General features: G+C 41.6%; 1 protein-coding gene across 1 annotated transcript in view; it reads left to right on the forward strand.

Moving 5' to 3' along the window:
* The window catches only part of LRP2 (LDL receptor related protein 2), a 207,185-nt gene that overhangs the window by 140,335 nt on the left and 52,432 nt on the right, over positions 1 to 14,418 (forward strand). The window contains exons 43-53 of the mRNA XM_075070134.1: positions 557 to 760; positions 1,186 to 1,428; positions 2,941 to 3,066; positions 4,602 to 4,721; positions 6,835 to 6,966; positions 8,082 to 8,283; positions 8,690 to 8,985; positions 9,625 to 10,141; positions 11,503 to 11,655; positions 11,927 to 12,097; positions 13,827 to 14,050. Coding sequence (XP_074926235.1) covers positions 557 to 760; positions 1,186 to 1,428; positions 2,941 to 3,066; positions 4,602 to 4,721; positions 6,835 to 6,966; positions 8,082 to 8,283; positions 8,690 to 8,985; positions 9,625 to 10,141; positions 11,503 to 11,655; positions 11,927 to 12,097; positions 13,827 to 14,050 — 2,388 coding nt within the window. The remainder of the gene's footprint in view (positions 1 to 556; positions 761 to 1,185; positions 1,429 to 2,940; positions 3,067 to 4,601; positions 4,722 to 6,834; positions 6,967 to 8,081; positions 8,284 to 8,689; positions 8,986 to 9,624; positions 10,142 to 11,502; positions 11,656 to 11,926; positions 12,098 to 13,826; positions 14,051 to 14,418) is intronic.

A 14,418-nucleotide genomic window follows, 5' to 3' on the forward strand; every position in this document is an offset into this window, starting at 1 on the left:
GATTTTAAGTCTCCTAAAGATGCAGATAGGTGCCTAGTGGGATTTCCAAAAGCACCTAGGCACTTATTTACCATTCACAGTTGGCCTGGAGGCAAAGGGAAAACTCCCATTGCCTTCAGTATGAACAAAGTTAGTCTAATATTTTCCAGTCTTAACGGCCAGATCTTCAGCTGGTGTGGCCTTAATTTTTGACGATGGGATATTTTCTCACTTGGACCCCAAAAGTGCACCTATTATCCCACTGAGAACAGCCCAGGGTATTTATGGCAAACGGATATTGTAAATCAGTGTACCAGATTTTGAGCTCAGTTACTCCAGTGTAACTCTTGAATAGTGCCATTGAGTTAAGTGGATTGGCACAGGTGAACTGAGATCAGCATCTGACCCAGTAGCCTTGCTTATTGAGAAGGTTGACACATACAACAAAGCTAGCTGCTATAGTTCAGCAAAGAATAACGAATGTTGTAGCTGTGAATAAATTTAAGGAAGGCTTATCTTAATGTGTTGATAAGCTCATCCTTTTTCCTTTTTTGGGGGGGGTTTCAAATGTATGCAGGTCCTACTGGTGCAGAGTGTCAGTGTCCGTCTGAAGGTCGCTGGTATTTAGCCAATAACAACAAGCACTGTATTGTGGACAATGGTACCAGGTGTGATGGAGGGCTCTTCACATGCCTTAATGGACGCTGCATCTCAGAGCGGTGGAAATGTGACAATGATAATGATTGTGGGGATGGCAGCGATGAGCTGGAAAGTGTGTGTGGTAAGTGTTTTAATAACTGTTTTCGAAAGTGACACGGGGCTCAGTCCTGCTCCCACTGACATCAGTGGCACTTTTCCCATTGGTTTGGTGGCAGTGGGATTGAGTGCTGTGGTAGTAATTTAGAGCAAGCTCCTGCCTGGTTTCCGCTTTTGCGTCTGCATCTTCATGGGTGTTATGACAAAAATTTGCATTAGAAACAAGAAGGGATTTGTAGGCATGCTGTTACCTTTAAATCATGTTTATCTGACTTTACCTTTGACTTTGTCTAATTCAAAATGTGTATTTTACTTTTCATGCAGTCCGTTTTGCAGCGATGTTTGCCCTGGCAGGTAAAAGTGAAGCATGTTTTCCTTTGCTACATTTGTCAAAGAATTGAGTTTACATTGTATCCATGACTTTTCTTCCCTGTTTTTATCCCCTTTTAGCTTTCCATACCTGTCAGCCAACAGCTTTTACCTGTGGCAATGGGAGGTGTGTACCTTATCACTACCGCTGCGACCACTACAATGACTGTGGAGACAACAGTGATGAGGTGGGCTGCTTGTTCCGAACTTGTGACTCCCACACAGAATTTACTTGCAATAATGGAAGGTGTATATCTCTTGAATACGTCTGCAATGGTGTAAACAACTGTTATGATAATGGCACTTCAGATGAGAGAAATTGCCGTAAGTTCATCATAACTACCTATTGTATATTTGGATCTGACTCTTTAGACCAAAGAAGAGGCAAATATTTTGCTTGTGAAGAATAATGAAGCTATCAGCAAAAGAGAACAAGTGACTTCTCTTGACACGATTGGTTTATTTTAACAATAGTTTGCTTTATACTGTTTTGAAACAAAACACAATAATTAAAATATTTATGAGCAATATGAGAGCATAGATATTTTATTTTATTATTAAAAATAGCCTGTCCTCTGTATGTCCCCAACCCTGGAAAGATTTATCCATGTGCTTCACTTTATATGCTGTGAATAGTCCCATTCAGTTCAACAGGGCTATTCATGGTGCATTTTGTCCTTACGTAAGTCTTCACAAGGTTGGAACCCAAATTTATGCAGTGGGTTTATGCTATAAAGTTTTATATCATTCTTACTGTGTTAACTGCAATAGCTTTAAATTACCTGCAGTAAATATTGTGCATGTTACTGCAGTTACTCTTACATTTAATATGTATTCTTTATATTGCTAAAAAAGTGGAAATGCTTCATTAGTTAAGTGTTCATTTCAAAATCAACAGAAATGTTTTTGGAAATGAGTATTATTTTCAATAAAATACAAAATGCAGTTAAATCAATATTGACCAATAACATGGCTAATCAGGCTAAGCAGCCCTTCTGGTCAGTAGGAAGTTCTCCTATGGAACATTAATAACGGGAGCTGAGCAAATAATTCATGATAAGAAATGTATTCAGTTAAGGTAGCCCTTTTACCTGCTTGTGCTATATTTGTTGGTAGATTGTGATTTTCTGGAATGTACTTGTAACTTGCATTTTTCTAAAATGTTTTAAATGTTTACTGTATGGATTTATCTCAAGTATTCAAAAGTTCAGCTATGTTGCTTATTTGTGGTTGGTCAGATAATTTGCATGGTATTATTTCTGTCCCAGTTGGTTGAATGTACCAGCACTTCCAATGTGAATATGTGTGCATGTGAATTTACAGTATGGTTTCTGTGAATACCAGCACATGCTACTTTGAAAATGCATTCTGCCAACATTTTTGCCAGTAAAACTTAATTGCCTGAATGTTCACAGAGCGCAGCAGGACAGCCTCATGAGCACGGCCCCAAGTAATTCATGTCAACATTTGAACAAAAATGAGTGGAAAACATTTTGAGTTATTTGCCCATCTCTCTTTGTAGCTTCTCAAGATATCCATGTTTAGCCATTAATCAAGAGAAAATATCCCAGAAAAATATGTAAAAACTGTGAAGAAAACAGACACCTAAAGTTGTGCCGCTGTTTTAGCTCCCTCTAGTGTTTTTTAGAGCCACTTTGCGTTTCCTTTGAGTGAACAGTGATATTAGTGGCAGGCTCTTAGCTAAATCTTATATAAGACACTGAAAATTTACTCCAGAGTAAATTTTATTTTAACAACGTTGTGTTTCTTTCAAAATGATGCCGTTAAGTGAGTTAAAAATGTTCTAAACATGTGCTCTCTCTTTCCCTCTTAAAGCTGAACGCACTTGCCAGTCTGGTTTTACAAAATGTCAAAGCACAAACATTTGCATTCCTCGAACATATCTGTGTGATGGAGATAACGACTGTGGAGACATGAGTGATGAGAGTCCCACTCATTGTGGTAAGTAAATAGTGCCCTAATCATCTTTCTTCACTTCAGTAATTCATTCATCTGGTGCCTTTGGTGCAAGCTCAAATGTCCTTGTCACATCTGTTCTTTATACTCCCTAAGGTTTATGAGATAGATGTACCATAATGTGCTCACCATTTATGTAGTCTCAGTTTTTCCCAATGAAATCAGGCATACTTTCTCTATCTTTTTTGTTTGTTTCAAGAATCTCTTATCCATTCTGTTTTTTCTTTGAGGCCCTTCTACATCAGTGGTTTTCAACCTGTCTGCAGACCCCCTTAGATTTCCAAAGCAGTCTGCACCTCCATTCGAAATTTTTTAGGGATCCGCAAATGAAAAAAGGTTGAAAACCACTGATCTACATCATATTTTTCCAGGTTACCAGAATTGAGCACACTATACTGAATGTGCCTTCGCCAGTCCCTTAGTGCCAGAATAACTTCCTCTCTCTTTTGCTCAATACTTCGGTTTGCACAATCTAGGCTATAGTTTGTTTTACTTCTCTGAAGTGTTTATATATTCTAGAAAACAGTTAGTCTTTTATTATTGCTTCTAAGTACTATGTAAAAGCATCTTGTTTTCTCTGTCATAAGTACCAGATATTTTTTGTTAGCATAGAAGTTGGTTGTATGTATTTCCTTCCATGTTTAAGGTATCCCAGATCAATTTATAAAGTGTACAAGGTATGTTTACTGCTACTGCTCTGCATTGGAGTGGGTTGTCATTATCTCATAGTTATCTGCATTTAAGTGAATGGTCTTTCACCCAATCTTTCTAAAATACAAGCCTAGCTTTTGCCCACAGAATATGGTCAGTTTATGGGCGGAGCATGTGTGACAGGAAGAAATTTTGGCACCCTTGCCAACCAGTAGGAATTGTAACTCTTGTGCTGCTAATGAAGGATGTGCTTCCATCCCTTTGTATTATAAATCTTGGAAGTGCTGCTATATTACTGATGAGTGTTCTGCACGGAGAACGGGTGAGAGATGGCAAAAATGTAGTGCAATGTGGAAGAAAAAGAGATAAAGGGAAAGTGGGAGGAAGAGAGGGACAAAAGGGAAACTGAAACAACTCAAGGGTGTTAATGAGCAATACATTCAATGCCCCTGACTTCCTTAGTTGTAGGGAAACAGGGAAGATAACAAGATCAAGATCCAAACAGCAGATTTCTGGCTAGTAGAGTTCCATTTTCCTATTATTCTTAAAGTGAAAATCATCTTAGTCTCATCTCAACTATAAATGTACCATGTGCTTTGCTTTCTAGTAATCTTATATTAGGGGCAAATTTTGCATTCTCATAAGTGGATGCAACAATAGAAGCTGCACATACTTGTCGAAGGAGAGAATTTTGCCCAGTAGTTGTACAAAAAGCTCTTTGCAGATAGAATATGAAAGGGCATCCTTGCTAGCATAATTTTTTCTTTTTCTTTTTTGGGGTCTATAATGTTTTTGGACTCAAAAGCAACTTAAAACAAGTTGGAAGGGTAACAAAAAGAAAGAAGTCATGCATAGGTTTTTTCTTCCAGTCTCACTGACTTGCACAAATAGTGAGTTTCGTTGTACATCTGGACGTTGTATTCCTGCTCATTGGTACTGTGATCAAGAAGTAGACTGTGCTGATGGCTCTGATGAACCCGCATCTTGTGGTGAGTGTGCAGTTAAAAGATAACTGTTTTGGGGAAATTGGTTATGGGAAATAAATAATTTCTCTTCTAGGTCAGCAGTACAAATCCAGTTCAAGCTGGTAGTAACTGGGAAAAGCCTTTTAAGGCCTGTTCAGTGGCTTGTGTGATATGAGCCTGTAGTTTCAATTTATTTCTTAGTGCAGGGGTGGGCAAACTACGGCCTGCGGGCCACATCCGGCCCACAGGACCATCCTGCCTGGCCCCCAAGCTCCTGGTCTGGGAGGCTCGCCCCTGGCCCCTCCCCTGCTATCTCCCCTCCTCCGCAGCCTCCACTTGCTTGCTCTGTCACCGGCGCAATGCTCTGGGCGTAGGGGCAGCGAGCTCCTGGGGCAGCATAGCTGCAGAGCCCAGCCTGACCCAGTGCTCTGTGCTGCATGGTGGCGGGGTTGGCAGCATGGCCTGGCTCCAGCCGGGCGGCACAGCTCTAGCGCTGCCAGCCACCGGTGCTCCAAGCAGTGCGGTAAGGGGACAGGGAGCAGGGGAGGTTGGATAGAGGGCAGGGGAGTTCAGGGTGGTGGTCAGGGTGCAGGGGTGTGGATAGAGTTTGGGGGGAAATGGGGCTGAATGCGAGCACGGGACCTGGGGGGCAGTCAGGAAGGAGCGGGGGTTGGAGGGGGCGTCAGGGGGAAGTCAGGGGACAGGGAGAAGGGGTGGTTGAACGGGGCAGGGGTCCCGGAGGGTTTGGATGGGGCGGTGGGAGTGCGGGGGCAGTCAAGGGACAGGGAGCGGGGGTGTGTGAATGGGGCAGGGGTCCCAGACGGGCCGTCAGGGAGCAGGGGGGGTTGGATGGGGCAGGAGTCGGGGGGGCGGGTAGATAGGAGGTGGGGGCCGGGCCACAACCCCCTCTCCTAACCTCCCTCCATACAATTTATGAAACCCAATGTGACCCTCAGGCCAAAAAGTTTGCCAGACCCTGTCTTAGTATCTGCATCACAAAAGCTCTGTATGGAATGTGAATTCTCTTAGCTATCATGATTGATTACTAGTAAATGAAAACCTTTCCTTTCTCCTTTGAAACAACAGTGTCGGTGAATTGGCTGTGTGGGGTAGCCTGTATTCTGGAATGGTCTTGGACATGAAGAGCGCATATGCACTCCGACATTTGGGAAGAAAGGTGTGGAGAGAGGGCTACACTTCAGATAGTGTGAGACTGGGGCATTCTAGGATTCTGAGTGTCCCATCATTCCTTGGAGTAGTCAGGTCCTGTGTGCAGGATGGAAACCGATTAGAGTAAATAGGGAAATAAGAAAGAGAAGAGAGAAGGAAGTGAGGAAGAAGCCAGGTATTTTCTCCATAGAGCGGAAGAGGAGGAATACCAAAATCACTGGGAAACAAGTAGAGTATAGTGTGGCAGATATCAGTGGAAGAAACTGGTACTGTAACAGGAGAATAGGATTTTCCTGTGAAAATGGGGTGATGTCTCATTCTACACATTTTATGAGGTATGAGAAATTCAAGTGATAGCTGGTAATGTAGTGTTGGTTTGTTACTAGCACTGTATTTATTAAAATAAAAACTACACCTTTTGATTTCAAACTTAGAAATGATTGTGACTTTTGCCTGCATTTCTAGAGCTCTGAGACACATGCCTGCTTTTGAAGGAATTCAAACTGACACACCTTCAACCTTATTAAGACCTGTTTAAAAGGTCTCTGTATTGCTCCAAACACCTCAGCCCCTGATTACAAACAAGCAATTATAAACATACATAGTAAAATTAGTACTGTCACTGTCAGGACTGTTGATGCCTGCTTCAAGTTTACCACGTTTCCTAATTTCAGGTTTCCTTAACAGTCTACTTTTGATGTATAACAAGATTGACATACTAATAATCAAAGCAGTAATGTGTTTGTAGGGGTTGTTAGTGTAATTGACCAATAAAGAGAAAATGGGGACATGGAAAAGTGGTTTTCACCTTATCTCAGCAAGTGTGATTTGACCTAGGTTCTAATTTTTGAGCTTTCCTTTTACGTTTCTTTGGAGTAAACCTGTCCTAAAGAATGCTTCAGTTAGTAAGTTATTACAACGGTGCAGGCTAGTTTAACAAGCAGAGTAATTCTATTCATTTTTTAAGTGTCCCATGTGCGGACTTGTTCAAGTATCCAGTTCAGGTGTGATGATGGCAGATGTATCCCAGCAAGCTGGATCTGTGATGGTGATAATGACTGCGGGGATATGAGTGATGAAGATCAAAGACATAACTGTGGTAGGTGTCTAATACAAATAAAGTATTATGCTAGGGCCGGGGTGGGCAAACTTTGTGGGCTAAGGGCCATATCTGGGTGGGGAAATTGTATGCAGGGCCAGGGTAGGGGGTTGGGGTGTGGGAATGGAGTGCGGTGTGCATGAAGGGGCTCAGGGCAAGGGATTGGGGTAGAGGAGGGGTGCGGAATGCAGGGAGGGCTCAGGGCAGGGGGTTGGGGTACACGAAGAGTGCGGGATGCGGCAGGAGGCTCAGAGCAGGGAGCTGGGGTGCAGGAGAGGTGTGGGGTGTACGAGAGGACTTGGCAGGGGTGCAGGAGGGCTGCGGGGTGCAGCAGTGGGCCTAGGGCAAGGGGTTGGGGTACAGAAGGGGTGCAGAGTGCATGAGGGGGGCTCAAGCAGGGGTGCACGGGTGCAGGGTGCAGCAGGGAGCTCAGGACAGGGGGTTGGGGTGCAAGAGGGGTGTGGGATGTATGAGGGGGCTCTGGGCAGGGATGCACAGGAGTGCAGGGTGCAGCATGGAGCTCAGTGCAGGGGGTTGGAGTGCAGGAGGGGTGTGGAGTGTACGAGGGGGCCCAGGGCAGGGAGTTGGGGTGCAGGAGGGGTGTGAGGTGCAGGCATGGAGGTGGGGTGCAGGTGGGGTTCAGGCTCTGGCCTGGTGCCGCTTACCTAAAGCGGCCCCAGGGTAACAGCAGCGCGCACCGGGGCCAGGGCAGGCTCCCTGCATGCGTGCCCTGGCCCCACACCGTGCCACTCCAGGAAGCGCTGCAGCCCCTGTGTGTGTGGGGGGGGCGGGGGGCTGGCACCAAGGGGAAGAATGCTGCATCCCCAGAAGGGGTGTAACAATGGGGTGGTTCTCCTGCATGCCAGGGAGCTCTGGGAGGAATGCTGCTTCTCCCTGAGGCATTGTGGGGCACCACCCCTCCACACACAGCTGCAGTCAGTGGAGATACACCAAGGATAAATCTGGCTTTTTGCAATGGATAAGATGCATTTGAATGAATTTCTGCGTGAAATTTCTGGTACACATGCCTAGATGTGAATGGGGAATGCATATTTTGTACATGTAAAATGAAAATAACTCTATTTCAGTTATTTAGCAATTGTGTTTTATTTTAGCAAACCACAGCTGCACAGCCACTGAGTTTACATGTGTGAACAACAGACCCCCCCTGAGGAGGTGTATCCCTCAGGTATGGGTCTGCGATGGAGATGCTGACTGCAGTGATGCTTATGATGAACATCAAAACTGCACGCGACGGTCTTGCACTGAAAATGAATTCACGTGTAACAATGGATTGTGCATCCGAAACTCTTACAGGTCTGTATATACTTCAGCAACAATACAAAAGCCTTGCAAATAGATTCAAATGAAGGAATGAATTAATTTCAGTTTTTATACTTTGTCATTAAATAGGATTACATTTAAGTGTGAAATAATTTATGTGCGGTACAAACCTCTGGGATGCTTGAGTTAATATTACCACAGCCTACCTATGGCATTAAACCTGTACTTCTGGGCACAGTAACTTTTAATGGGAGGAGTCTTACTGGTAACTTTAATAGCCGCACTTGCATCAGTACGTTTTGATTTCATTTTAACTATTCATGTGAATAAGGGTGTACTGTTGGGAGTAAGGACTTGCATGACCAGGTGTGTATCTACCCCTCCATCCATCCAACGGTCACTACCTTTATGTGTTTAACAACGCCACCTTTCTTTCCAGATGTGACAGGCGGAACGACTGTGGTGATGGCAGCGATGAGAGAGGGTGCACCTATCAGCCCTGCCAACAGCACCAGTTCACATGTCAAAATGGACGCTGCATTTCAAAGGCATATATCTGCGATGGAGATAATGATTGTGGGGATGAATCTGATGAGCTGGAACACCTCTGTAATACATCAGAAGCAACTTGCTCTCCCCATCATTTTAAATGTGACAATGGAAACTGCATTGAAGTGGTTAAAATTTGCAATCGGCTAGATGATTGCTTTGATAATAGCGATGAAAAAGGATGTGGTATGTGTGGAGTGTTGGGGATAGTGGATTAGGGTTCTGATATTTTATTTTAAATGTTTTAGACAATTAAAAAAATGAAGTCAGCGGGTTAATTAAGATGATACATGTTCCATCTGGACTTGCCAATAAGATGTATGAAGAATGCATACATATATCGCATGTTTATTAATTATTAAATCATAACATAGTATGCTATATTGTAAATATAGCACATCAATTCATATACTTAATCCATGAAAATTAGCCAGTAATTGTAAATAGAATGAATATATCACCACAGATTTTAGATATGAAAATATGCCAGATAAATAGTTATAACTATAACTATAACTATATAATTTCTTCTGAGAAATAATAATATTCTGCACTGACAGAATTTGGGGGCAGATCTGCCACTGGTGTAAATTATCATAGTCCCACTGACTTCAGTGGAGCATGATAATTTACACTGGGTAAGGATCTGCCCCTGGCAACTCAATTGTAGCCACCCAAGATTGAGAATATTTTGGTTTTTTTGGAACAAAAGTTGATGCCCACTTGTCATGATGTCGACTCTTATGAATACTTTGGATAAGGGCTGCATTGTTTTCTGAGTAACTCAGTTGCTTGAATAATAATGTTTCTGTTTTTGTTCCACAGGTATTAATGAATGTAATGACTCTTCAATCAGTGGATGTGATCATAATTGCACAGACACCCTGACTAGTTTCTATTGTTCTTGTCGTACTGGATACAGACTTATGTCCGATAAACGGACATGTGATGATATTGATGAATGCAATGACACGCCATCAGTATGTAGTCAGATTTGTGAGAACACTGCTGGCTCCTACATCTGTAAGTGCGCCCCAGGCTACATCCGTGAGCCTGATGGAAAAAGTTGCCGGCAAAATAGTAATATCTCCCCCTACCTTATTTTTAGCAACCGTTACTATCTGAGAAATCTCACAGCAGATGGCCAGTCTTACTCTCTCATTTTGCAAGGACTAAGAAATGTGGTGGCACTGGACTTTGACAGGGTGGAAAAGAGGTTGTACTGGATTGATGTGGGGAGGAAGGTCATTGAAAGAATGTTCCTAAATGGGACAAACAAGGAGACAGTAATAAGTGATGATGTGCCAAATGGGGAAGGTATTGCTGTGGACTGGGTTGGCAGGTAAGAAAATGTTTTTAGCTTTTCTGAGCTATTAAGGAAGTTATAGTTTTTTAATGTGAAAATATGAGTTAAGATACTTGTTTGGGATTGGTTTTCAATCCACATACCATACACCCAGTATAACAGTATCCTAATAATGTCAATAATAATTATTCATAATACTGCTTAGCTCTTTAGTGTGTTTTATATTTTCAAAACTCTGTACAAACATTCACTAATTAATCCTCACAACAGCCATGTGAGATGGGTACATTGTGTTATTCCTGTTTTGGTGATGGGGAAGCCAGACCAAGAGAGGTATAGCAAACACATGCAGCAAGCTAGTTGCAGAGCATGATTAGAAAGTTTCTGGCTCCTAGTCCTATGCTCACGCCTGCTAGCAACAAAACATGTTCTAGCCCGGTGTTCTTATAGTCAGAATGTGCAATAAGGGCACCACAGTAATGCAAAGACTTCTGAACATTTATGTTAATAGACCATTTAATAATAAGAATAAGAATAATTAATAGAAGATCCACCTCTCTGATGTGATAGGAAATGTCTTAACTGGGAGGGATATATTAAGCAAACAAGCAAGCAAGCAAAGACAATTGATAAAACCTGAATTTTTATGTTTAAAAATACTCTTATTAACCAGGGAAACCTCACTGACAGTGCCATTTGAGAACCAGATTTTTCTGGGTGTGCTGTGATGAATGATTCTTACAACAGAGGTGTTACCCAGTGTTTTACCCTTGTCCCCATAAGTGCCAGTACTTTATAACCATGCATATTTTTTCACTCTTTTGGTTTGCTGAAAGCAGGGATCAAACTGCAGGGGAGGGAGAGAGAGATGGTGATTCTAATGGCAGCCCCAGCTGCAACCCCACTCATGACCCAGGGCATTGTACATCTCCCTTCCTGGCCCCTCTCCGTGCCATCTCTTTGTTGCCATTTCTTGGTAGGAGAAGAGGGGAGGAAAAGAAGAGGTAGTGACACCCTGTGCTGGCCATGTGCTGCAGGCAGCTGTCTGAGATGGGGAGTTTATTCCCCAGTTGACCAGCTACAGTTTTGAATTTGGCACCAGTAGCAGTAATTGGCCAGTGGTGCCAATGTCAGAGGAGAGGATAGGGCAATGTGGCACATGGCTCAGGAAAGGTGGGAGTACGGCATATGGGTTTGTACCTGCCCAGTTTGAGCCCTGAGCAACAATTGGCAACATTTGTCTTTTGTCATGTTGGCTGCGTTGGAGGACTGATTAATTCTTCTTTCGTTACAGTGGATTCATCATTACTCTAGAGAGAAAAAAGCTGTGAAATTAAAGTGAGGTGCTTTATTTTGTATAAAGCAGTGTGTAAAATATTCATTATAAAACATTTCAGAAAATTGTACTGGGTGGATGCGTACAAAGACTGTCTCTTTGTCGCTGAGCTTGATGGCAGATTCCGGAAAAAATTGGTGGATCAATGTGTGGACTCCAACAACACCTTTTGCTTTCAATATCCCAGAGCTATTGTCGTTCATCCAAAATATGGGTATGACATTTCCAGAGTGTTTCTCTTTCACCTAGCAGTTTGACAGTCTCATGCTGTTTGTGTTAAAGTCCATACTAAGTTATCATTTTGCATCTGTTAGTAAGAATAATTACAGAATATTTGGATCATATCCTCCCGTTCTGCAAAAATACGCCAACGGTGCGGGATAGGTTTTGTTTTAGTGCATGAGGCGTTATATTGCAAATGTACCTTCTAGAATTTGTCCTGGGATCTTTTGCTACAAAACTAACTAGGGATATTGTTTAAATAGACAGGTTTACTGGACTGACTGGGCAGACCGAGCCTATGTTGGAAGAGTGGGCATGGACGGCAAGAACAAGACGGTGATTATCTCTACCAAGTTAGAGTGGCCCAATGGACTCACCATAGATTACACCAACGACAAGCTCTACTGGGCAGATGCCCATCTAAATTACATTGAGTACGTACATAGAGAAGAATAAAGCAACTGGGTAACTGTTCATACCAAATTTCAGTGGTAGCATTTTAGTTTAAGAATTTTTTAACCCCTTCACTGCTGACAGGTTGTGCATGGATCAAGGCAACACTTTTTTTTTTTTAATGGAACAAACAGATATTTTATGTCTTGTCACAGTGCAGTTAGACAAATGACATATCCAATTAATCCTTCAAAACTGAAAGGGTTAACTAATTCTAAATTAAAATGGAATCAGAAGTTAGGTATAAAGAGGATGAAGAGGAAATATTCCCTCCTTATTTGGATAAAATTAACTTTTGGGGTTTTTTTGACTTTTTTTTCCTTTAGCAGCAGTTGGCACTTTTGTTCTGAAGTTTTATAGCATATATTTGCTAGCTCCAGTGATTATAATAAGGAACAGATTTTCAGTGGGTCTTCAGAACTTTGCAGCAGAGGTTAGGCTGTAAACCTTTTACTCACACTAGTGGGTAGTTACATGAATAGTCTCACTGGAATCTCAGAAACTGCTCATGGAAGTAATTGTTCAGAAATTCAGAAAGAGGTTCACAGTCTGGGCTAGAATTTGCCAGTGCATCTTCATGTAGATGCAAAACCCAAACTGAGGCAGAACTGAATACCAAATCATCATTTTAATCTGTAATTACCATTTTTTTTTGCCCACAGATCTGAGGACAGTGATAAGAAATGTATGTGCATACATTTGTAGAGTTCTGCTGAAAGTTTGGCCTTAGTGTTCCCCTTATTAAAAGTTCACGACAATACTGCAGGGAAGCTGTGGCTTTGTTTGTTAATTTCCTACATTTGATACAAGCCTATAAAATGTCAAATAAATTTCTGATGATGAAATGCTTAGATTTCAATTTCAGCTCAAGTAATTAGCTAACTTTCTGATTCTTTCCAGGTATTTCCAAATTAGCACATGTAAAAAATCTCCTTTGTGTCTATTCTTTTAGCTCCTTTCCAAGTTTCCATGTTACAATGAAACATTTTAGGGAAAAAAAATGTTTTCCATAATTTCCTGCTAATGCCTGGTCATAATAAAAAGAGATTAAAGCTATTTTACTGTAACAGACACTGTGAAGTCACAAAGAATCAGTGTTTTTAGAGCAATATGAAATTGAACAGTTATGTTAAAATTTTAATGTTTAGCATTTCTGTCAAAAAATTAGACTTGGAAGATTCTCCATTGGATTAATTTTTGCCAAGTTTCTTAATTGATTTGTACTTTAATCATAAAGTTGCTGATCAGAGTTACTAAGTTAGCCTTCTTTGTTAATAATACAATCAGAAAAAAGTGTGAGAGTTACAGAAGATTTTTCTATTAAAAATGTTGTTAAAGGTAACATATAGTAGTCCTAGGATATTTAAAATTTAGGAATAAAGGTGTTATATTTTGCCAAGTATCACTTGAGTAGCTATCTGAATTATACAGCCACTTTCCTGTATGACAAGTAACCTATCATCTATGCACAAAACTTCATTGGACAGCCAGATACATTTCTTAAGGATGGCTTCGCATTTCCTTTTGCGTGTTTGGTCTATTTCTATAACTAAAGTAATACCTATTTAAACCTTATGTATCAAAATGAACTAAACTATTTTGAATCCACTGATCACCACTAAGAAACTGCTTGCTGTAAGAAGATACGTTAAAGTCCTGAAGCTCTTGCAGCTTTGATCTCAGTGTTATGCATGTTTTTTGTTCATGTAGGTACTCTGACCTAGAGGGACGACACCGTCATACAGTATATGATGGGACTTTACCTCATCCGTTTGCAATTACAGTTTTTGAAGACACCATCTACTGGACTGATTGGAATACAAGAACTGTTGAGAAGGGAAATAAATATAATGGATCAGGCAGGACTGTTCTGGTGAACACCACACACTGGCCATTTGATATCCATGTCTACCATCCATACAGACAGCCAATTGGTGAGCAAACAGATTTAAAATTTAGTGTGGATGTCTGGCCCTTATTAGGGCCTAACCCTGGTTCATGCCGTGTGGACATCTCCCATTGGCATTAGAAGGAGTTGAAGGCACTTGGTAGCTCACAGGAGGCACACTCAGTTTCTTGAAGGATCAGCCCTTAATTAACCTACACAGGTGGTCTTCGATTTGGCTATCTGATAAAGTAAGATAAATAGTGAGAGCAGAATCAGACCTGAAGTATGGATTTATAGCCAGTTTCTAGGGTTTCAGGGTTCACTGTTAATACATCTTCAGTAAACTACAGTTGAGACTGGATTTTTCTGTCTGAGTGCCTGATTTTTTTGTTTGTTTGTTTTGATTTGCAAGAG

This window comes from Chelonoidis abingdonii, chromosome 10, assembly GCF_003597395.2.
Source record: "Chelonoidis abingdonii isolate Lonesome George chromosome 10, CheloAbing_2.0, whole genome shotgun sequence".
Taxonomy (NCBI): Eukaryota; Metazoa; Chordata; order Testudines; family Testudinidae; genus Chelonoidis; species Chelonoidis abingdonii.